The sequence below is a fragment of the Lithobates pipiens genome, unplaced genomic scaffold (genome assembly GCF_037356315.1).
Source record: "Lithobates pipiens isolate NorthernLeopardFrog02 unplaced genomic scaffold, aLitPip1_a1.2 Scaffold_22, whole genome shotgun sequence".
Classification (NCBI taxonomy): Eukaryota; Metazoa; Chordata; class Amphibia; order Anura; family Ranidae; genus Lithobates; species Lithobates pipiens.
In genome coordinates this window covers 29,931,594-29,956,264 of record NW_027507784.1, presented here as the reverse complement: position 1 = coordinate 29,956,264, position 24,671 = coordinate 29,931,594, and the positions used below count along the sequence as shown (strand labels likewise).

The 24,671-nt window shown below is 43.1% G+C and overlaps 1 protein-coding gene across 1 annotated transcript; it reads right to left on the bottom strand.

Moving 5' to 3' along the window:
- On the bottom strand, positions 1–24,626 carry ZNF646 (zinc finger protein 646). Its single transcript, XM_077447230.1, has 2 exons — positions 24,114–24,626; positions 1–7,834 (listed from the first exon to the last, which is right to left on the bottom strand). Exon 2 carries the CDS (start codon positions 7,654–7,656, stop codon positions 667–669), a length of 6,990 nt encoding a protein of 2,329 aa, XP_077303356.1. The 5' UTR covers positions 7,657–7,834; positions 24,114–24,626; the 3' UTR covers positions 1–666.
- Between the last annotated feature and the right edge of the window lie 45 nt (positions 24,627–24,671).

Genomic DNA, 24,671 nt, shown 5'->3' with positions numbered 1-24,671 from the left:
GATTTTCCAAATAAGTTTATCTACCCACACTGTCAGTTTTGCAGGTTCTCAGAACCCTGTACAATATAAATTATTAAAACCAGACCACTGCACAGTGCTGTAGACATTGGCTGGGCAATTTGTAAACCCGTTTTGAAGCAACATGCGTTGCCCTATGATGTACCCCTCCAACCCCAGTTGCTCAGACTTTGAGTCCCAGTCGCATTGTTCTTTTATCCTCCCATAGAGGGGTGCAGAGAAAGTGTACAAATAACCTAACTACAAAGCAGGTGTGATTTACAACATCACTCACGCTGCAGTAACGAGACACCTTGGTGTCAAATGTTTCATTAAAGCACCATATTTTTTTTTTTTTTCCCACAGAAGTGCATCAGTTAAGTGAAGGTTGATCCTTCATTGTTCTTTTTTGTGTTTCAAAAGAAAAAGAAAAAAAAAAGGCATGTAATGTGGGAACAAACTGTACCACTTTGTTCCGTTTCGAAGGTGACTTTGCATGACAATTCGTTATTCAGTCATTTACATGAGGACATCCCTAGAAGTGTTAATGGCACACAGCAGAGTATCCTAAAAAAAGAATGAGAATCCTTGGAAAGATCAGTTTTAGGAAACGAAGAGGAAGAGATAATTTACTCATACATACAAGGGCCACGCCCTACATTGCTGGGCTCATGTCACTTCAACCATTAAGTTGGACATTGGCTGAGGTTCTAGAACGTCATTATCTGGATTATGTGTTAGTTGGTGATGTTCAAAACTGGAACAATTGAAAGCTCCTTCTTGCTCGTGGATCTTGCGATGGGCTGCAAGGTGACCAGCAATACGAAAGGCTTTTCCACAGTCTTTGCAAGGGAACTTGTGAATACGGAGGTGGTTATTATAGGCCATCAGGTTGAAGAATTCCTTTAGGCAGTTGGGGCACTTGTAGACACCAGTTCTATGGGTTTTTTTATGGTTAAATAGACTACTGGCATGGCGGTAAGACCGATCACACTGGTTACACTTGTATTTCCGTTCTTGGGTGGGTTGGAAATCCTGAGTTGGCTCCACCTTGCAAGAGTCTGATGTGTTTTTACGAATGTTTATTTCTTCATCAGATGGCACTGCTGGAGAGGAAGATCGGAAAGAATGTGATTTTTTGTGTGTCCTTTGATGGTGCCTAAGCGTCAGTTTGCTGCTAAACTCACGACTGCAAATTGGGCAACGGAAGGGCCCTACACCTACGTGAGCTCTGATGTGACAAACCAGGTTTTGGGAAGACCGAAATGCCTTTCCACACTCCACGCACTGAAATTTCTTCTTAACGGCATGAGTGCGAAGATGGTTTTTTATGGCCATAGGATTGAAAAATTGCTTGTTGCATAATGAACACTTATAAAGTCCTTTCTTGTGAGTGTTCTTGTGGTTAAGAAGGCTTCCGGCATGCCTATAGGTGCGGCCGCATACATCACAACCATATGGACGCTCTGAATCCTCTTTTGATAATGTGTTTTTTCCTAGTTCTTCGTTATCAGTGTTTGGCATTTTAATGAGGCTTTCGCTACAAGCATGTTTTCTTAACTCATCACTGCTGGAAAATAAAACCCCACAAGCTGTGCAAACCGGATCTTTTGTGAATGGTGCATTGTTACCAAAATAACTGCGCTGCTTCTTTGAAGTTCTGGAAATGGGGCTACTGGATTTCCTGGATCTCTTACGAAATCCAGTGGATCTTTCAGCCTGATGATCGTCTACAGCACTTGCATTTCGTTCTATGGGTGGTTGGGAGTTAGATTGGGACTCTTCTTGTGCATGAACAAACAGGTGCCTGGTTAGTTGTCTCTTCCATTTAAAGGCCTTTCCGCACTGTAAACAATGATGCCTTTTTGCTTCATAGTGATTGCGCTCATGGTTCTTCAAGGCCATGAGATTAGAATAAGTTCTGTGACAAATGGGACAACAGTACTGACCCATCTTGTGGCTTTTCTTGTGGTTAAACAAACTTCCTGCATGTCTGTATGACCTCCCACATTGTTCGCACTGGTAAGGACGGGAATCTGGATCCAGCTCCCTTTTCACTGAAGAATCAGAGCTCTTCTTACCAGAGCAATCAGCTTGCTCTAAAGTAATGTCTTCACAAAGTGGCGTGATCTTGCGCTGCTGCATTTGAGGGAATTTTCTGCATCTTGTGCTCAGACGTTTACGTCGACCGGACTTCCTTATTGCAGCCCTTTGCCAGTGTAATCTTTGGTGAGTGTCCAATTGCTTACGAAGCCGAAAAGCTTTGCCGCAATCCAGGCACTTGTGTCTTTTTAACTCAAAGTGGATGCGGTTGTGATTCTTCATGGCCATGAGGTTGAAGAAGCGCTTCTGACAAATGGAACAGCGGAAAACCCCAGTTTTGTGTGTCTGTTTATGGTTTATTAGGCTTCCTGCATGTCTGTAACTCCTGCCGCAGATTTCACAACGAAAGGGACGCTGATAGAATCCACTCCCTTCCTCGTTACGACTTGAACTAGCCAGAGATGGAATTTCATCTTTGGCTTTTATTGTCTCTTCTGAAGGTCTTACTAACTCGATTACACTATTTTCACAGTTACCAGCAATACGTAGTGATAATGATTTAACCCCAAAGAAAGTTTTGCCAGCAAATTTTCGGGTTTGAAATGGTTTGTCATCTATGTCAGACCCAGATGTGCTCTCAGCTTTGATAGGCGTGCTGGTAACTGGGTAATTCCTGGATAGATTAGCATGGTTTGCTGGAGCCTGGAAGTTAATTTGCGTATTGGAATGATCCAAGCAGGAATTATCTATGGATAAAGTGTCTATGCATGGTTTAAAGTCACTCGGGAGAACATCAGAGACAGAAGGATTGGGTAAAGAAGCGCTAGGGGAAAGTTTCAAATGCCCCCCTTCTCCAGTAGTGTATGGAGAGTCATTAAGATCAGAAGCATTAGATTCATGTTGACTGGTCACTGCTACATGCTGCTTACACTCTGGATGGTGCCTCAAATGGTTAATGTAAGCTGCCATGTTGGAATACTGTTTAGAACAAGCTACACATTGGAAATTGCCAACTAAATGAGTCTTTTTATGATTTACTAAACTTCCACCATATCTATAGCTCTTTCCACACTGATCACAAGTATAAGGTCTGTTCTCTTGGCTTTCCTCGTTTTTAGGAGTTTCGTCAGAATTCTCCTCTTCCTTCACTGGAGTCCGTTGAAGATCGTCATCTTGATTATTCGCATGGCTATTAATGCCTTCATTGACCAAAGTTTTCTCTTCATTGCCATGACTCAAGCTATTGACCTGTAATCCCTCTAGGTTACCATAGGTTTGGCCACAGTAGCCAGCCTCACCCTCATTCCGATTATGACTTGTACTAGCCCGAGATGGAATTTTATCATCTTCAGCTTTTATGGTCTCTTCTGAGTGACCTACTACCTCTATTCTGTTGCTTTTTTCACAATTACCAGCAATATGTGGTGATACAGCTTCAACCCCAAAGACAGTTTTGCCAGCAAATTCGCAACCTTGAAATAATTTTTCATCTACATCAGGCTGACATGTGCTCCCACCTTCAGGAGGTGGACTGGGTACTGGGTCCCTTCTCTTTTCACCTTGTCCTGAACATCGTTTCCTGGATAGTTTAGCATGGTTTGGAAGTTGGAAGTTTATTTGAGTATTGGAATGATCGAAGCAGGAATTATCTGTGGATAAAGTGTCTATGCATGGTTTAAAGTCACTTGGGAGGACAGCAGAAGCATTGAATAAGGGACCACTAGAGGAAAAGCTTGAATTCCCCCCTTCTCTAATAGTGTATGGAGAGTCATGAAGATCTGAAGCATTAGGTTCATGTTGACTGTTTACTGCTACATGCTGCTTACACTCTGGATGGTGCCTCAAGTGGTTAATGTAAGCTGCCATATTGGGATACTGTTTAGAACAAGCTACACATTGGAAATTGCCAACTAAATGAGTCTTTTTATGGTTTACTAAACTTCCACCATGTCTATAGCTCTTTCCACATTGATCACAAGTATAAGGTCGGTTCTCATGGCTTTCCTCGTTCTTAGGCATTTCGTCAGACATCTCCTCTTCCTTTGTTGGGGTCTGTTGAAAACTGTGATCTTGATTATCTCCTTCACTGTTAATGCTTTCATTTGTCAAAGGTTTTTCTTCAGAAATGTGACTCAAGCTATGGGTCTGTAAGCTCTCTAGGTCATCATAAGTTTGGCCACAGTAACCACATATATGGGAAAGCTGGGAACCACCATCGGGAGCTTCAGTGTGCTCAGCCTCCTCCAGTTCACTCTTTATTCTTCTCAACAACTCCCTCTCTGAAGAATCCATAGGAAAGGAAAATTCTGTCTCCTTTCCCTCTGGATCAATGACAGAAATAGACTCCTCCTTCACTTGCTTTTCATGTGCAACCTGGTGCTGGTGAAAGTCTACTTCATCAGAGAAAATCAAACCGCAATGGCCACAGTCATAACAATTGTCAAAAGCTTGCTGGTCTTGCACAGTTTCATCTGACTCTGCCCCATGGCAATTGTCTTTTACAACATTCCTGAGAGCAAGAGGTTTCGTGTGTGACTGAAAATGTTCCCTCAGTGCTGGAAGGTTGGGATACTCTTTAGGACAAAACGAACACTGATAGATGCCAATTTGATGGGTTAGTTTATGGTTATTTAGGTCTTCAATACTTGTGTAAACTTCCCCACATTCTATGCATGTATAATCAATATGATTACTATAGTCTTCAGACATAAGCTCTGTATTTCCATGATTCTCGGACTCATGGATATCAGAATTAGTAGAATGTTCCCTTTCAGAATCGCTAACATTTTCTAAAGAGAGTTTTTTGTCATCCTCTGCTGTATTGGATACCTTCTGTTCCCATGAATCTCCCTCAAGAGCCATATGCACCATTTGATGGGCAACTAGATCATCTTCACAATGAAAGATCTCCTCACACTTAACACAACCAAAGAAGTTCTTAGCACCTGGATGGGAGTAACAGAGATCAGGATAGAGAAACCTAGAACTGTCATGCATTTCCCCAGGCTGGGACTTTTTAACTTTGTGGTGAATTCTTATGTGATTTTTTAAGGCAGCCATGTTGTGCACATGCCTGGAACAATAAGGACACATATAGTCACCGGTTTGGTGGATTCGTTTGTGGTTGATTAGGCTCCCTGAATGACGGTATGACTTGTTGCAAAGGTCACATTCATAGACCCGCCTTCCTTGATGTTCTGAGGCTTCAAGAACCTTTACTGGAGATTCCTGTTTCTCTATAGTTTTATAAACATTCAGAGGATCGGTCAACAGTTGTTCTTCTTTTTTAAGGTCTATAGGTGGTTCTGTAGAGCAAGAAACCGGTGTTGAGCTTTGACACATCTGGCTGTGACACTGAAAACTCTCTGTACAGTCAAAGGATTCTCCACAGGAGCAGGAGATTTGTGTCAAAGGTTCTTCAACAGCTGTATCATCATCTGTTTGGGGGGACACATTCTCATTTAATTTTACCGATTCTGTAAGAGAGTGGATAGTCTTATTTTGCAAAAATCTAGGCCTACCACGAAGATACTGATGGCCCCTTCTGGATAAGATTCCCTTACGGCCTGCATATGAACGAGTATGAAAGCGGAGGTGGTTTCTAAGGGCCATCAGATTAGAGTATTGCTTTGGGCAGAGAGAACACGGATATATTCCAGTCTTATGTGTGAGCCTATGGTTTATCAAGCTACTTTTGTGCCGGTATGTCCTTCCACAAGGTTCACACTTATAGGGCCTATCCCCTGGTGATTTTTCATGTTCTTCTAATGGAGAAGATTCTTCTTTAAAGACCATCTGATCTACCGTAAGCTGTTCAAAGTCTTCAGATGTATCCTGGACTTTAGCACCATTGTCTTGTGGTGTTCCTTCATGCAGGGTAGTTGAGGTCTCCTCGTGTGTCCACTGATGCAGTGTTGGCTGTTGAGCAAGATCTTCCATCTCTGGCTTCACAGGGTTTGGTAAACTATGGCTGGAGGGGTCACTGTTACTTTGAGATACTTGAGTATATTCAGGCCAGTAAGTGCCTGATCCAAGAGCCCCCTCCATGTTTTGTGTATCGCTATAGGTTTCTTTTATTGCTTCCTCTTGATGGATGACTTGATGTTGCAAAAAATCATTCTCATTGGTTAAATAGTCACCGCAGATTCTACATTGGAAAGGGTCTTCTAGATTCTGGGAGAGATCAGACACATTAGCTGAATAAACGTAATTATCCTCCAACTTCCTCCCTGCCCTAGATTTAAAGTGCGCTCGAAAATGGTTATTTAAGGCAGCAACATTGAACATCTGCTTCGAGCACAGGGGACAACTATACACCCCTGTTTGGTGAGTTTTTTTGTGATTTATGAGACTTCCAGCATGTCTGTAAGTCTTTCCGCAATCTTGGCACCTAAAGGGTCTATTTTCCGAATCTTCAGGCTTACCCTCTTCAAGGATTTCATCGTATTGTTGCTGCTCAGCCTGTTGACAAATTTCCTCCTCTGATGTGAAGGTTGAATTATGATCCACTGCATTGTCCTCCACGATCATACTGTCCTTGCTCAAACTCTGTAGAACCTGTTCTGAACAGAGTGAATCAGGATGAAGATCATCTTGGAGTTTTTGAGTTGGTGAAGGTGACATTTCTGTGTCTTCCTCATAACTACTGCTCTCAGAAACCTGTGATATTGCAGGCAGGTCCTCATGTTTGTGTTCAGTATCTTTTGGGTGCAATATATCACTTTGTAGTGTATCTGTATTTCCTAACAGAGGACCACCAATTTTTGCAGAATATCGAGGGGATTTGCACCTTTGGCGAGCTCTTGAGTCTGAATGAAGGCGGCAATGGTTTTTCATGGCCATGAGGTTGGAGAACTCCTTAAAGCAAATTGCACACTGGTACAAACCCACCATATGGCTCTGCCTGTGGTTTGCAAGGCTGCCTGGATGTTTGTAAGCTTTCTCACACTGATTACATTTGTAACGATATTCCTCTGTGTTGTCATTGGGTGCTTGCTCTTCTCTAGTTTCCTCCATGAACCCCTCTTGAGTTACAGAGTCATCCTTTGCAGGTTCTTCTGCAGAATGTCCCTCTTGATAATATTTTGGAACGACTTGAGAAAAGTCTCCTGGCACCATGGATTCAGCAATGTAGTTTTCTAAGTTACTAATTAAATTGCTATTATCCACTAGGATAGGAGCTTGCACATCAACGACATGGTTTCTTGTTAAACTTTCTGCAATAGAGACTGAGGAGAAACAATGTGAAGACCTTCGATGGTTGTAAAGCTGCTGAGACATACGGAATGCCTCTCCACACTGATCACACTTGAAACGCTTGTCCTCCGAGTGTGTGCGCAAGTGACTTTTCAATCCCATAGGGTTAGAAAACTCCTTCTGGCAGATGAGGCATGTGTAGAGGCCAATCTGGTGAGTTTTCTTATGGTTTACTAAGCTTCCAGCATGACGATAACTCTTGTCACACTGACTGCATTTGTACGGTCTCTCTTCTTTATGGGTTCCCTGTGTGGTGTTCAGCTCTGCTGGGCTAGAGAACAAGTTGGAGCACTGGTCAGTGTCCAGAGATCTGTCCAAAGCCATTGTAGCTTGGTTGGCCCCGAAACTTTCTTCCTCCATGCTTGATCTGGAATGGGCTGGGCTTTTCAAAACATTCTCTACTTGCCACCAGAAAACTTAGGCATGGGATTGAAGAGGCTTGACTTCCAGCTTGTGTGGCATCTTATAGTAAAGTATACATCTGGGGTTCACTTCCACAGTCACATCCATTACAGTCGTAGTTTCTTCCCAATCGAATCTGTAAAACACATTTCAAAGTCAAAATTAAAATGGGAATAAAAAATGTAATTCTCCCCTAAGTACATAGTGACAACACATGTTTTAAAAATGTGTTTTGTATTATCTAATGATAAATAAGATTTTAAAAAAATTATACAATTTTTTTTTAACAATAGATTAAAACATATACTGTATATATTGAAAAGAATGCCCCCAACTAAACATTGAAGAACTAAATTAAACAGCTCACATCTGGAATTATTCTGCTGGTGTTTGCGTAAACCGTAATAATGGAATGTATAGCGACGAGAAGAAGTTTGGTTACACAGGAAGCCAAAAACCGAAGCCAACAATTATTCTTTAAATGCACAAAAGAATACGTTAAAACTATTCTAATGTATTGCGGTCTCTTTTGTAAGTTCATATTTGAGAAATCATAGGCAGATTTCAGATTGGAAGGTGAATATTTTCATAGTAAGAACCCAAAATTCAGGGGCTCCTGGGGTGGGTCGGTGCCATTTGCCAACTTTTTAAATTTAGTAACTACTACAGGGTTATGATAAATGAATGAAAAACAATAAAGGCATTGGGATGAGAATTACTGTACATCTTTATGTGTTAAATTTCTAAAACTGATAAATCCTTTAATAGACTCAGAAGAATTCTGGAGAGAGATAGACTTCTGTCGAGCCAACAGCACTTTATGAAGAATGCATTTTTAAACACTTTATGGTGCCTGGATAGGAACGTGAACCAACCCAACATTACCTAGCAGAGTCAGCAGTGTGAGCCCAGTGGACCTTCTCCACTTTCAGGTAGGTAACCAACACCAATTATCTTTTAAAGCTGCCTGTGAGTGAAAAATTCTTCCCACAGACAACCATTGTAACGAAACATTTTTCCCACTGACCACAAACGGGCACCAACTGCACTAACTACATAAGGGAACAAGTCTTCACTGACTGCCAATGTGGGGGTAGGCACATCTCCACCGACTTCCCACATCAGGGAACAAGTCTCCATGGACCACCAATGTGAAGCAGGACAGGTCTCCACTGACCACCAACATAACAGGTGGATCTCCACCCACTAATGTAAGGAAGCGCGTTTTCTCTGACAACCAACTTGAAAGAGCATGTCTCCACTGTCCATCACTGAAAAGAAGGCACAACTCCACTGAACAACAATGTAAGGTAGCGTTCCTCCATGACTGACAACTTAAGGCTGGATTCACACCCAATACGGATGTGGCTTACAGCAGGGGTCCTGTGCGTCCCTGTTCTCCATTTTAGGGATGAATCAGGCCCGAATTTTTGTCTGAATTCAGACCTGAAACTGAGCCAAAGACACACATGATCCCTGTGCAATGCACTCAGCGGCCACCCCAGAGATGTGTGAACCGACTCCATTGAGAGACGGTCACAATCTCCTGTCATGCGAATTGGATACAAGGGAGACCCACATCCAAATCGCATAAGTGTGACCCCAGCCTAAAAGAGCATGTCTCCACTGACCGCCAGCCTAAGGGAGCATGGCTTCACTGACCACAAGCACAAAAAGGATATGCAAGGGAGCATACCTCCACTGACCATCAAGGTAACAGGGGACATCTTTACTGACCACCAACATTGGGAGGCATGTCTCCATTGACTGCCAACTTAAAAAAGGAGCACACCTTCACTGACTGCCAACATAAGGGCTGAAATATTATTATTTTTTTTTTCAAAGAGACATTTTTCTTCAAAAATGTAGGCCAAAACTGTATCCTGCTAAATTTCTGTGGCAAAAATAAAAATCAGTGTATATTATTTAGTCTGGAGAGAGAGAGAGAGAGAGAGAGAGAGAGAGAGAGAGAGAGAGAGAGAGAGAGAGAGAGAGAGAGAGAGAGAGAGAGAGAGAGAGAGAGAGAGAGAGAGAGAGAGAGAGAGAGAGAGAGAGAGAGAGAGAGAGAGAGAGAGAGAGAGAGAGAGAGAGAGAGAGAGAGAGAGAGAGAGAGAGAGAGAGAGAGAGAGAGAGAGAGAGAGAGAGAGAGAGAGACTCTATTTATATTATTAGAACAGAAGCTACCTAAATGACCTTGATCAAAAGTTTACATACTCCGGTGATTTTGGACTGATAACATGCACACAAGTTGACACAAAGGGGTTTGAATGGCTATTAAAAAGGCAACTATCCTCACCTGTGATCTGTTTGCTTGTAATTAGTGTGTGTAAAAAGGTCAATGAGCTTCTGGACTTCTGACAGACCCTTGCACCTTTCATCCTGTGCTGCACTGACATTTCTGGATTTTGAGTCATGGGGAAAGCAAAAGAATTGTCAAAGGATCAGCGGGAAGAGGTAGTTGAAGTGTATAAAACAGGAAAGGGATAGAAAAAGACATCCAAGGAATTGAAAATGCCAATCAGCAGTATTCAAACTCTAATCAAGAAGTGGAAAATGAGGGGTTCTGCTGAAACCAAACCATGGTCGGGTAGACCAACTAAAATTTCAGCCACAACTGCCAGGAAAATTGTTCGGGACGCAAAGAAAAACCCACAAATAACTTCAAGTGAAATACAGGAAACTCTAAAAACATGTGGGGTGGCTGATTCAAGATGCACAATAAGGAGGCACTTGAAGTAAGATGGGCTGCATGGTCGAGTCTTCAGAAGAAAGCCATTACTATGCAAATGCCACAAAGTATCCCGCTTACAATACGTCAAAAGACAGCACAGAGACAAGCCTCAAACTTTCTGGCACAAAGTCATTTGGAGTGATGAGACCAAAATTGAGCTTTTTGGCCAAAACAATAAACACTACATTTGGAGAGAAGTCAACAAGGCCTATGATGAAAGGTCCACCATTCCTACTGTGAAACAAGGAGGTGGATCGTTGATATTTTGGGGATGTGTGAGCTACAAAAGGCACAGGAAATTTGGTACATTGTTGGCAAGATGAATGCAGTACGTTATCAAAACATACTGGAGGAACATTTGCATTCATCAGCCAGGAAGCTGCCCATGGGACGTACTTGGACATTCCACCATGACAATGATCCAAAACACAAGGCCAAGTCGACCTGTCATTGGCTACAGCAGAATAAAGTGAAGGTTCTGGAGTGGCCATCTCAGTCTCCTGACCTCAATATCATTGAGCCCCTCTGGGGAGATCTCAAACATGACATTCATGCAAGACAGCCCAAGAATTTACAGGAACTGGAGACTTTTTGCCAAGAGGAACGGGCAGCTTTACCATCTGAGAAGATAAGGAGCCTCGTCCACAAATACCACAAAAAGACTTCAAGCTGTCATTGATGTTTAAAGGGGGTAATACATGGTATTGAGAACTGGGGTATGTCATTTTTTTCTTTAAAAAAAAAAGAGTAAACACAGCTAATTGGCTGAAGCCATTTATTATCAAACACTAACCATGAGCGAAAGTTTTTATGTTATCATTCATATTCTCTAAAAAATGGTCAAGAAATCAAATTCTGCCAGGGTATGTAAACTTATGAGGACAACTGTATATTTAAAAACTGACCAATTCTGATGTTTCATTTCCTGAGGCCCTTAAAGACACCAGGACAGTACAAATACCCCTCAAATGACCTTTTATTTTATTTTTTTAGAAAGTAGACAGTCTGAGTTATTTTGTTAGAGGCATGTTGAGCTTTTTGAAGTTGTCATTTTTATGTCACAATTTTTTGGAAAATTAAATTTAAAAAAAAATATTTTATTTATTTATTTTCACAATTTTATTTCACACCCAACGCACATGACTAGGAGGATGTCAGGCTGTCATGTCATCGTATGATGTCCACCCAGGGTGGAAGAGTTCACACTCAGCCATCATTTGTCTACAGGCCAGCAAGGAAGAATTCTCTTACGCTCTGTAAGAAGGAAGAAAAAAAAAAAAGGAGGGGGGGAGGGGAAGAGAAACAAAACGTTTCTATTGGCTAGAGATTCTCTTTAACCACTTAAGCCCCGGACCAATTTTCAGCCAGAGGACCAGGCCCCTTTTTGCGATTCGGCACTGCGTCGCTTTAATTGACAATTGCGCGGTCATGCGACGTGGCTCCCAATCCCAAACAAAATTGGCGTCCTTTTTTCCCCCACAAATAGAGCTTTCTTTTGGTGGTATTTGGTCACCTCTGCTGGTTTTAATTTTTTTGCGCTATAAACAAGAATAGAGCGACAATTTTGAAAAAAAAATGCAATATTTTTTATTTTTTTCTATAATAAATATCTCCCCAAAAATAAAAAATAAAAACATTTTTTTCCTCAGCTTAGGACGATATGTATTCTTCTACATATTTTTGGTAAAAAAAAAAATCAAAAAAAAAAATCGCAATTAGCGATTATTGGTTTGCGCAAAAGTTATAGCGTTTACAAATTGGAGGATAGTTTTATAGCATTTTTATTAACCACTTCAGCCCCGGACCAATAAACACCTTAAGGACCAGAGGTCTTTTTCCAATTTCGCACTGCGCTGCTTTAACTAGTAATTGCGCGGTCATGCAATATTGCACCCAAACGAAATTTGCGTCCTTTTCTTCCCACAAATAGAGCTTTCTTTTGATGGTATTTGATTGCCTCTGCGATTTTTTTTTTTTGCGATATAAATGGAAAAAGAGCGAAAATTTTGAAAAAAAAAGATATTTTCTTCTTTTTGTTATAAGAAAAATCGAATAAACTAAATTTTAGTCATACATTGAGGGCAAAATTTATTCAGCCACATGTCTTTAGTAAAAAAAATGTCAATAAGCGTATATTTTTTGGTTTGCGCAAAAGTTATAGCGTCTACAAACTAGAGTACATTTTCTGGAATTTACGCAGCTTTTAATTTATGACTGCCGATCTCATTTCTTGAGGTGCTAAAATGGCAGGGCAGTACAAATCCCCCTCAAATGACCCCATTTTGGAAAGTAGACACCCCAAGGAAATTGCTGATGGGTATGTTGAGCCCATTGAATATTTATTTTTTTTGTCCTAAGGGATTGAATAATGACAAAAAAAAAAAAAAAAAAAAATTTTTTTTACAAAAAGTTGTCACTAAATGATATATTGCTCACACATGCCATAGTTATATGTGGAATTGCACCCCAAAATATATTCCGCTACTTCTCCCGAGTATGGGGATACCACATGTGTGGGACTTTTTGGGAGTCTAGTCGCCCACGGCACCCCGAAAACCAATCACCACCTTCAGGATTTCTAAGGGTGCAAATTTTTGATTTAACTCCTCACTACCTATCACAGTTTCGAAGGCCATAAAATGCCAAAATAGCACAAAACCCCCCAAATGACCCCATTTTGGAAAGTAGACACCCCAAGCTATTTACTGAGAGGCATGTTGAGTCCATGGAATATTTTATATTTTGCCAAAAGTTGCGGGAAGATTAAACTTTTTTTTTTTTTGCACAAAGTTGTCACTAAATGATATATTGCTCACACATGCTATGGGCAGAAGTCAAATTACACCCCAAAATAAATTCTGCTGCTTCTCCCGAGTACGGGGATACCACATGTGGGGGACTTTGGGAGCCTAGCCACGTACGGGACCCCGAAAACCAAGCACTGCCTTCCGGATTTAAATATAAAATGCTACCAAAAAACCTGTTAGCGATGGCAGGGATCAGGCCTGACTCTGCGATCGCTGCAGTTATGTGTTTAGTGTTTTGTAAGTGACAGTGATCGATCGATACTGCACTTGGGTGGGCTGGGCAGAGGGGCAAAACGCAGGTGCTAGCAGGTATCTGGGCTGATCCTGCTAACAATGCGTTTTTTTGGAACCCTAAACTGCTGGGGACGCTAGTATAGATCTGATCAGATCAGATATTGATCTGTTCAGATTCTATAGCACTACGGGAGGTGTATGCTTTGCGTGTGGGTGTTAGCGGTACTGGCACTAACCTAGCGCTGCCTGGGGCGACGCAGACCCTGACCCTAAAACCTAATTGATATCACCCGCCGGGTGATCAGGGGGTTAAACCTTTATTGGGTAATAAATGGTGGGTGCCCTGATGCTATAAAAAACAAACTAACCAGAGTCACACGAAACACTTATACGGTGATCAGTGGTGAAAGGATTAACTAGGGGCAATCAGGGGGTTCAAATTTTTATTAGGTAGTATATGGGGGTCCCTGGCGCTATATAAAAACCTGACGGGGAACCTAAATAACTAACTGGCTAACCAGCGTCACCAGTGACACTTATACGGTGATCGCTGGTGAAAGGGGGTGAAAGGGTTAACTAGCAGCAATCAGAGGGTTAAAACCATTATTGGGTAGTATATCGGGGTACCTAGCGCTATAAAAACCTGGCGGTGAACCTAAAAAAAATAACTAGCTACCTAGCGACACTGATGCAGCGATCAGAAAAATGATCGCTTAGTGACAATGGCAAAAGGGGGTGAAAGGGTTAACTAGCGGCAATCAGGGGGTTAAAACCATTATTGGGTAGTATATCGGGGTACCTAGCGCTATAAAAACCTGGCGGTGAACCTAAAAAAATAACTAGCTACCTAGCGACACTAGCGACACTGATGCAGCGATCAGAAAAATGATCGCTTAGTGACACTGGCAAAAGGGGGTGAAAGGGTTAACTAGCGGCAATCAGGGGGTTAAAACCATTATTGGGTAGTATATCGGGGTACCTAGCGCTATAAAAACCTGGCGGTGAACCTAAAAAAATAACTAGCTACCTAGCGACACATGCAGCGATCAGAAAAATGATCGCTTAGTGACACTGGCAAAAGGGGGTGAAAGGGTTAACTCTAGGGGCAATCAGGGGGTTAAATCTTTATTGGGGGGTGATAGGGGGCTACCCTGGACCTAACACTAACTGTCACAACTGACACTGAATGCATTGATCAGTAAAGAAATGATCAATGCAATCAGTGACACTGTGACTGGGGGGGAGATCGGGGGGGGGGGGGGGGGGTTTGTGTGCCTGTGTGTACCTACATGTCAGTGTAGTGTTGGTGCACACTTACTTTTAGTCTTCTCCTTGTAGTCCGGTCAAAAAGACCGCCCCGAGGAGAATGACATCACTTCCTCCTTCCTGTGTAAACAATACACAGTGGGAGGAAGCTTCTCATTGGCCAGGAGCGATCCAGAGGGGGTGGCCGAAAACGAACGGCCATCCCCTCATCACGGAGCGCTCCTGGAGGGAACCGGACCGTCGTATCCAACGGGAGGGGGTCCGATCGGACCCCCCACCCGCTGGAAGGCAATCACGTACATCTACGTGATTGTGCCTGCCTGTGCCATTGTGCTGACGTACATTGGCAATACGGCGGTCCTGAAGTGGTTAATATATTTTTTTTTTACTAGCAATGACGGCGATTTTTATTGTGACTGCGACACTATGGCGGACACATCAGACATTTTTGACACATTTTTGGGACCATTGTCATTTATACAGCAATCAGTGCTATTTAAATGCAGTGACTCCTGTGTAAATTACACTGGCAGTGAAGGAGTTAACCACTAGGGGGCAGTGTAGGGGTTATGTATGACGTTATTTTTTTTTTTATTGTAGGGGGGCGTGGCCAGGCATGTGACGTCACTGATCGCCCTTCCCTATAAAAGGGAACAGACGATCGACGACAGCCACACTAGGAAGCACGGGGAGAGGTTCGTTTACACAGACCTCTCCTCGTTCTTCAGCTCTGTGACCCGATCGCGGGACACCATCGGTGATCTGGTCTGCTGGTCTCGCGGCCACGGAGCTCAGGACCGGGTCGGGAGCGCACCGCCGCGGCACGCTCTTGACCCACGGCTGGGCACTTAAAGAGCCACGTACAGGTACATACTTGTGCCCAGCTGTGCCATTCTGCCGACGTACATCGGCGTGAGGCGGCCCTTAAGTGGTTAAAATGTGCACAAAGCACACAAATTGGAATGCAATGACTGCTTCTTGAGTTCCAAATGAATCTGGCGAGCTCCATTAAAATATCAGCGCAGTGTAAAAACACTTACTATGTACTTGTAAGATCATAAAGCATTTTTCACCGGAATAAGCTTCTGTGATCATGGAGGGGGATTATAGACAAGGAGCGTGCAGCATGTCAACGCCTGTGCCCGCCCTCTCATTTACATCGCCTACGCCAGTAAAAACCTATCGTCTACCTGAGACCGACACACCCAATGTATACAATAGTAGAATACAGCTGCTACATTCCTGGTCTACAGACGCCGTACCAATGGCAATTATCTTCAAGACTTGGCATGTAGAAGGAATTAGAACTCACTGAGGCATCCAATAAGCAGCAGAAGTCACTTTTAAGTGGAAGCTAAATGGAAAATCCATTGAATAGGTCAGCCCACCCAGAACAGGTACGGATATTTAAATTTTGGTAGACGCTAGAAATTTATTTTGTCATCATTTTGTTTTCTTTTTATTTTTTTTTTTATTTTTTTCGATGGAGTAAATAAGGGTTGCAAAAGCTTTTCAGTTTTTTTTTTGTCCCATTGGAGAGATTACCCTTCACTTCCAGAAGAGTCTTACCAAATTGAAGGGAAATGTCCTCTCAAGCAAGCCATATTGGATCAAAATGTGTCGATCCATGTATGTGTAGGCGGTCACCTGCCAAAAGGTTATAGCGGGGAAAAAGGATTTCATCCCCTGCAGATTTTGTAAGTTTAACCACTTACAGACCGGACCATTTTGTTGGTCAAAGACCAGACCACTTTTTGCGATTCGGCACTGCGTCGCTTTAACTGGCAATTGCGCGGTCGTGCGACGTGGCTCCCAAACAAAATTGACGTCCTTTTTTTCCCCACAAATAGAGCTTTCTTTTGGTGGTATTTGATCACCCCTGCGGTTTTTATTTTTTGCGCTAACAAAAATAGAGCGACAATTTTGAAAAAAAAAAACGCATTATTTTTTACTTTTTGTTATAATAAATATCCCCCAAAAATATATAAAAAAATATTTTTTTCCCTCAGTTTAGGCCGATACGTATTCTTCTACATATTTTTGGTAAAAAAAAAAAAAAAAAAATAAAAAAAAAAAAAAAAATAAAAATCGCAATAAGCGATTATTGATTGGTTTGCGCAAAAGTTATAGCATTTACAAAATAGGGATAGTTTTATAGCATTTTTACTAATAATTTATTATTATTTTTTTTTACTAGTAATGGCGGCGATCAGCGATTTTTATTGTGACTGCGACATTGTGGGGACCCATCGGACATTTTTGACACATTTTTGGGACCATTGTCATTTATACAGTAATCACTGCTATATAAATGCAGTGATTCCTGTGTAAATGACACTGGCAGTGAATGGGTTAACCAGTGGGTGGCAGTGTAGGGGTTAAGTGTTCCTAGGTGTATGTTACTAACTGTGGGGGGGTTGGGCTTTCATTTAGTGAACACTGATCTCTGCTCCAATCACATGGAGCAGAGATCAGCGTCACTAGTTGCTAGGCAGAATGGAGAAATGCTGTTTACACGGCATTTCCTCCATTCAGCCGTCCCGTGAGACGATCGCGGGGATGCCCGTGGCGATCGAGTCCCGCGACTGGACTCACGGGGGTCCCGACCAGCGCGGGAGCGCGCCGCCGGCGGCGTGCTCCCTATGGCAGGGTGGCATCGAATATTGGACGTACCTGTATGCCAATATGCCTGCCCGTGCCATTCTGTCGACGTACATCGTCGTGCGCTGGTCGGGAACCGGTTAAAAAAATCTTAAGAAATGAAGGGTCTATAATTTGTATCATAGGTGTATTTTAAATGATAGAGATAGAATATTAACCAAAAATCCAGGAAAAAAACAAAAAAACACCACAAAAAAAAAAAAAACACTACGATGTAAATGTTATAAAATGGAGTTGCAGTTCAGTGAGTAAAATAAGTATTTGATCCCCTACCAACCAACAATAATTCTGTCTCCCACTAACTGGTTACAGTATGTACTCATGTCATAGACAGATTAGTTCTGTCAATTTAAGAAGGTGCTCCTAACGGCAACTTGTTATGTGTATAAAAAGACCCCCTGTTCACTTCCATTCAAACCCACCATCATGGGCAAGACCAAACAGCTGTCAAAGAACATCAGGGACAAGGATTGTAGGCCTGCACAAAGCTGGAATGGGCTACAAGACCATCAGGAAGAAGCTTGGTGAGAAGGAGACAACTGTTGGAGCGATTATTCGCAAAATGGAATAAATACAAAATAGCCATCATTTGCGCTCGGTCTGGAGCTCCATGCAACATTTCACCTCATGGGGTGAGGATGATCATGAGAAAAGTGAGGGATCAGCCCAGAACTACACTGGAGGAGCTTGTGTATGATCTCAGGGCAGTTGGGACCACAATCACCAAGCAAACCATTGGGAAGACAATACGCCTCCATGGATTGAAATCCTGCAGCGCCTGCAAGGTCCCCCTTCTCAAGAAGGCACATGTACAGACCCCCCCCCATCTAAAAGTTTGCCAAGGAACATCTAAAATGATTCAGAGAAGGATTGGGAGAAAGTGCCGTGCTCAGATGAGACCGAAATTGTGCTCAAACTCATTTGGAGAAAGAAAAATACTGACTATGACCCTGACACCATCCCTACAGTCAAGCACAGAGGTGGAAACCTGGTGCTTTGGGGTTGTTCCTCTACTAAAAAGGTACAGGCCAACTTTGCCGCACTGAGGGGCCAATAGACGAGGCCATGTATTGTAAAAATCTTGGACGAGAACCTTCTTCCCACAGCCAGAACACTGAAGATGGGTCGTGGATGGCCTTCCAGCCTGACAATGCCCCAAAATATACTGCCAAGGCAACAAAGGAGTGACCCAAGAAGAAACACATTAAGGTCATGGGGGTTCTAAATTGGTTTTGTGCAAAAAAATGCAGATTTTTAATGCGTATGAAAAAATTTGTAAAAATTGCCCAGGGAAGGCAAATGGTTAAACAGTAGACTATTGGACTTTTTACGCATTTAACAGCCTTTACATTTTATTTTTAAGTTTAAAGTAGAACTAAAAGGCAACATTTTTTTTTGTCTTGGACAGAGTGGAGAGGGAGTAGAACCCCCATCAGCTTTTTTTTTTTTGGTGTCTGTGTCCCGTTAGGGAGATTCATCCTCTCGATTTGTCCCGTTTACCATTATCACTAAAAGTAAAAGATCACAAAGTTTGGGTTGTCCCCAGAAAACTAAGAGGGGAAAGCTTCTAAGGGCCGGTTCACACAGGGGGCGATGCGAGGCGACACCGACTTGCCTCGCCGTGACCTGCCGCGACTTGCAAATGACTTCTGTATAGAAGTCAATGCAAGTCGCCCCGGGGACTCGAGTCGCTCCTCTCAGAACGGTTCCATTGTACAGAACGGGGGCGACTTGTCAGATCGCGGCACGGCAAGTCGTGTCGCCTCCTGTGTGAACCGGCCCTAACGGTGACACCCTGAAATACCCTCACTTTTTGTAGGGATTTACTCCCACTTCATGTTTTGGCTATGGGACAGGAAGTGAAGAGAAACCCCTCCAATGTGCCACAGATAGCAAATAAATAAATAAAAAAAAAGCAAATAAATAAAAAAAAAAAAAAAAAAAAGTGATCAGGCTTTCTCCCTTATCCATAAAAAAAAACAAAAAAAAAAAACACCACATTTTGATTATAGTTACACTTTATTACTTACAATCATTCACAATTTTCCAATGCAATATTTGAATTGCAGCAACACAGCAAAAAAAAAAAAACTTTTCTGCCAGTGTTACGTCCCAATATCGGTTCCACGTGTCCCATGAAGACAGGCGGACTCGGCTCTACTGCTCTTCTATGCCATTAAAAGAAGCAGCAGAGGAGTCGTTGGACGGGATTTGTTTTCACTGCCTGAACCCACCTGCTAAGTGTTACTGCCCGGGGCCAAGGATGCCGCCAGACAGGATCAGAGGTGAACTTGACTTCTTCACCGCCGGAAACAATAATAAAACGATGTGGGAGTGGCAGGTGAGAGCGCCGATCACAACAAACCAGGGATGTCCTAATCCCGACAAGCTCACGTGTCGGCTCGTAAATTGTGGGAGCTTCCAATAATAAAATAACATAAAATGTTAGCTGCTCCTACATTTTGCATCTGTTATAAAAATGTCATTGTTCCAAAAAAAAAAAATACACACATACACACAGTGGGTTCAGAAGATCAATGCAGTTTAAGAAGGGTCCTGCAGTGGAAATCAAATACATTGAAGGAAAAAGTATGTTTTTGTGCATTATACCTTATTTATATTTTAACCACTTGTTTACTTGCCACTTAAACCCTCCTATTTTTCTATCCGTCTGCAGAGCGGATCGGATGAATGCGGACAGACAGTCCGTGCTCATCTGATCCCCCATAGAGGAGAATGGAGAGCTGACAGGGCGGTCCCTGCACAGTGTGCCGGGACCGCCCTGTTATCTGCCGGCTCAGCGGGGACAACAGAGCGATCCCCGCTGAGCAAGCGGATCATCACTGATCTGTCCCGTGTGAAAGGGGCCTTTGGTGGCGCTTTGGTCAAAAAACAAAACAAAAAGAAGGTTTCAGAATTTGTTAAAAAATAAATAAATAAATTTGCAAACAGGTAATTTTTCTGCTTCATTGATGTGTACTGATGAGGCTGCACTGATGGGCACCAATAGGCAGAACCCATGGGCAATGATGAGGTGGCACTGATAGGGCAACGCTGATGGGTACTGATAAGCGGCACTGGTTAGCAGCAGTGGGACGGATGTTCCATTTATTTAAATCGCCGATCGACACTTTTTTTCTCCTCACGCTGTCAGCCGTCTCTGTTTACATCAAGTGATCAGCCGTCATTGGCTGACAGCTGATCACGTGGTAAGGGGCTGGGCCGATCTCTATTCAGCCAAGTCTCATTGTTCGTTGATCACAGAGCGAGCCGCCCCACAGGGGCCACGCAGGCAGCTCATGCATGGGGTGGGTGTACACGGACGTCCTCCTGGCAATTTAGGATTGCACTGTAGCCGTCTTTCGGCTATAGTGCGGGCAGGAAGAGGTTAAGTTTACATACATACACATTATAGTTTATTATATCTACACACATATTTATAATATATATTTTATACACCCACACACCTCTATCAATATAGACCCCCCCCCCCCCATTAGCCATAACATTATGGCCACTGGCAAGTAAAGTGTGTAATATTTGATTATCTCATTACAATGGCATGTTAAAGTAGGTGGGAAATATTAGGCAGCAAGTAAACGGGTCCCTGAAGTTGATGTGTTGAAAGCAGAAGGCCAAAATTGTGAAAAGCAGCAAATTTACACTGTTATACAAGCTGTACACTCACTACTTTACATTGTAGACAAGTGTCATTTCTTCAGTGTTGTCACATGAAAAGATAGAAGAAAATATTTACAAAAATGTGAGGGGTGTACTGACTTATGTGAGATTCTGTATATACATACTTCATTAAACTTTTGGAGAGAGGGCCTTAAAATATTTTCTTCATTATTAGAAACGACGACATTAATAAATATATATCTTCTGGGGGGAAAAAAAAATTGTATTTGAAGTTGTTGAGTTCTTAAGGGGGAAAAAAAAAAAAAGTTAAAATGAATTTTAAACTTTTTAAAACTGGGAGCAATTTTCTAACTTTCTCCTGTATCGTGTCCTACAGACCATCTCCTGTATCGTGTCCTCCAGTCTGACCATCTCCTGTATCGTGTCCTCCAGTCTCTGACCATCTCCTGTATCGTGTCCTCCAGTCTCTGACCATCTCCTGTATCGTGTCCTCCAGTCTCTGACCATCTCCTGTATCGTGTCCTCCAGTCTCTGACCATCTCCTGTATCGTGTCCTCCAGTCTGACCATCTCCTGTATCGTGTCCTCCAGTCTCTGACCATCTCCTGTATCGTGTCCTCCAGTCTCTGACCATCTCCTGTATCGTGTCCTCCAGTCTCTGACCATCTCCTGTATCGTGTCCTCCAGTCTCTGACCATCTCCTGTATCGTGTCCTCCAGTCTCTGACCATCTCCTGTATCGTGTCCTCCAGTCTCTGACCATCTCCTGTATCGTGTCCTCCAGTCTCTGACCATCTCCTGTATCGTGTCCTCCAGTCTCTGACCATCTCCTGTATCGTGTCCTCCAGTCTCTGACCATCTCCTGTATCGTGTCCTCCAGTCTCTGACCATCTCCTGTATCGTGTCCTCCAGTCTCTGACCATCTCCTGTATCGTGTCCTCCAGTCTCTGACCATCTCCTGTATCGTGTCCTCCAGTCTCTGACCATCTCCTGTATCGTGTCCTCCAGTCTCTGACCATCTCCTGTATCGTGTCCTCCAGTCTCTGACCATCTCCTGTATCGTGTCCTCCAGTCTCTGACCATCTCCTGTATCGTGTCCTCCAGTCTCTGACCATCTCCTGTATCGTGTCCTCCAGTCTCTGACCATCTCCTGTATCGTGTCCTCCAGTCTCTGACCATCTCCTGTATCGTGTCCTCCAGTCTCTGACCATCTCCTGTATCGTGTCCTCCAGTCTCTGACCATCTCCTGTATCGTGTCCTCCAGTCTGACCATCTCCTGTATCGTGTCCTCCAGTCTGACCATCTCCTGTATCGTGTCCTCCAGTCTGACCATCTCCTGTATCGTGTCCTCCAGTCTCTGGCCATCTCCTGTATCATGTCCTCCAGTCTGACCATCTCCTGTATCGTGTCCTCCAGTCTCTGACCATCTCCTGTATCATGTCCCCCAGAGCATCTCCTGTACCATGTCCACCAGTCTCTGACCCTCTCCTGTACCATGTCCTCCATTCTCTGACCATCTCCTGTACCATGTCCTCCATTCTCTGACCATCTCCTGTACCATGTCCTCCGGACCGACCATCTCCTGTACCATGTCCTCCGGACCGACCATCTCCTGTACCATGTCCTCCGGACCGACCATCTCCTGTACCATGTCCTCCGGACCGACCATCTCCTGTACCATGTCCTCCGGACCGACCATCTCCTGTACCATGTCCTCCGGACCGACCATCTCCTGTACCATGTCTTCCGGACCGACCATCTCCTGTACCATGTCCTCCGGACCATCTCCTGTATCATGTCCTCCGGACCATCTCCTGTATCATGTCCTCCGGACCATCTCCTGTATCATGTCCTCCAGTCTCTGACCATCTCCTGTATTATGTCTGCAATTTCCTTTCTTAAACTTATAGCGTTATCAAAATTGAGATTTGGTGCAACTCTAGCAGACAGGATACAAGAGATGGTCAGAGACTGCAGACCTGATACAAGAGATCAATGCAGCCTCATTAGTGTCCATCAAATGCCGCCTTGCCAGTGCCCACCAGAGGCAGCCACACTGATTCAGTTTCCCGGCATTGGATCGGTGGGAGGCGGGCTTTGTTACAGCGGCCGGTGACACAGGAAGATCGCCACTCTGCATGAGAAGTAGGGGGGAGGGATTGGGGCACACCAGGATGACACCCCCGCAATGTACGGCATCCAAGGCGGAATGCCCTTCTTTTTCGGTGCCCTTATCGCCACGTTTTGTTCTTTCGTCAGAATGAAAAAAAAAAAAAAACCCCACACAATTTTCGTCCGATATGTTTCGGCAGCCGAAATTTCGGTGCACCTCTAGTTTCAATACAAGTGAATGTAAAAAAACATCTCTCTCTCTCCCCATCTCCTACAATACAATCCTATTAGGTTTCAGTTAATAATAATAAAAAATTATATATATATTATATAATATATTCTTTATATATTAATTGAAACCTAATAGGATTGTGAAAATTATGTAAGTGGAAAAGTAAAAGTTGATGTGTAATAAAAAAAAAAAAAAAAAAAACACACCCCACTGTAAACAGTTTTTAGGAAAACCTCTTATGATGAACTTTTTTTTCGGGCTATGCATTTTACTTTTAAAGGAATGCCAACAAAATAAAAATAAATAAAATAATAATCAGATTGGTAATAGGAGTAAATGTTGTTTAATATAAATAATTTGTATTCTTCTTCTTCTATAATAAATTCTACATATATTTTATCTTTATTCTTAATGGGGGGGGAAATCTGGATTTTTTGGGATTCCATTAAAAGTTGAATGTGAGGCCCGAAAAAAAAAATTATTTATATAAATATATATTATATAAAATATGTTTTCTATATTTGCGCGCAAACTAAAAATTATAAAATTAATTTTAAAGGTTTCCCCCCCTTCTTAAAATCGACCATTTCCTTTTTTTTGGGGGGGGGGCGTTGGTTTCGGTTACAAAATTGTATAATATAAATAATTATTGAATAAAAAATAGGAAATAATTTTATAACAAATACAATTATAGAAAATATAATAATAATTGGAAGTGGTGGAGATACTCACCGTGTCGGCGTCCAGGCGGATGATTGGAGTCGCGCGAGAAGCTCAGCCCATGTCCGATGAGTGAGCGCGAGCTCTGCGGTCCAGTGGCACTCTGTAGACAGGTGGGCGGGGGAGGGGTAAGGCAATACTGATAATTGCTAATGACTGGTGTAAATGAATGAGAGTGTGAGGGCAGAGGGGGGCCCCTAGTCAGGCAGGGCCCCTCCACAGGCACTGTATCCTCTCCCAGGGCCCCTCCTGTGCCTCTAGGTGCTCTCTGGTCCCCGCTGAGGGGCCCCAGCCTGGGGGTGAGGCCTGAGGAATCAATCAGGGCTCCTCTATTTCATCTCTCACTACAAACAAACACTTCCTTTTGTTGCTAGGAAACAGGAAGTGTGCACCCTGGATCGTCTTCCTCACTGCCCGTCCAGGCCCCTCCTCCGCTGCCCTATAATGACGTGAGGGTGCCAGTACAAAAGATGGCGGCCGCTGCCGCACCGCCTCAAAAAAATAAAATAAAAGGACGGGCTGCCAATCGCAAAATGGCCGCCTCTGGCTGGCAAGTGAGCGGAATGAGTC

Bases quoted from the DNA above. Each gene is read 5' to 3' on its own strand.
- ZNF646 (XM_077447230.1), bottom strand. From the start codon at position 7,656: ATGGAGGAAGAAAGTTTCGGGGCCAACCAAGCTACAATGGCTTTGGAC.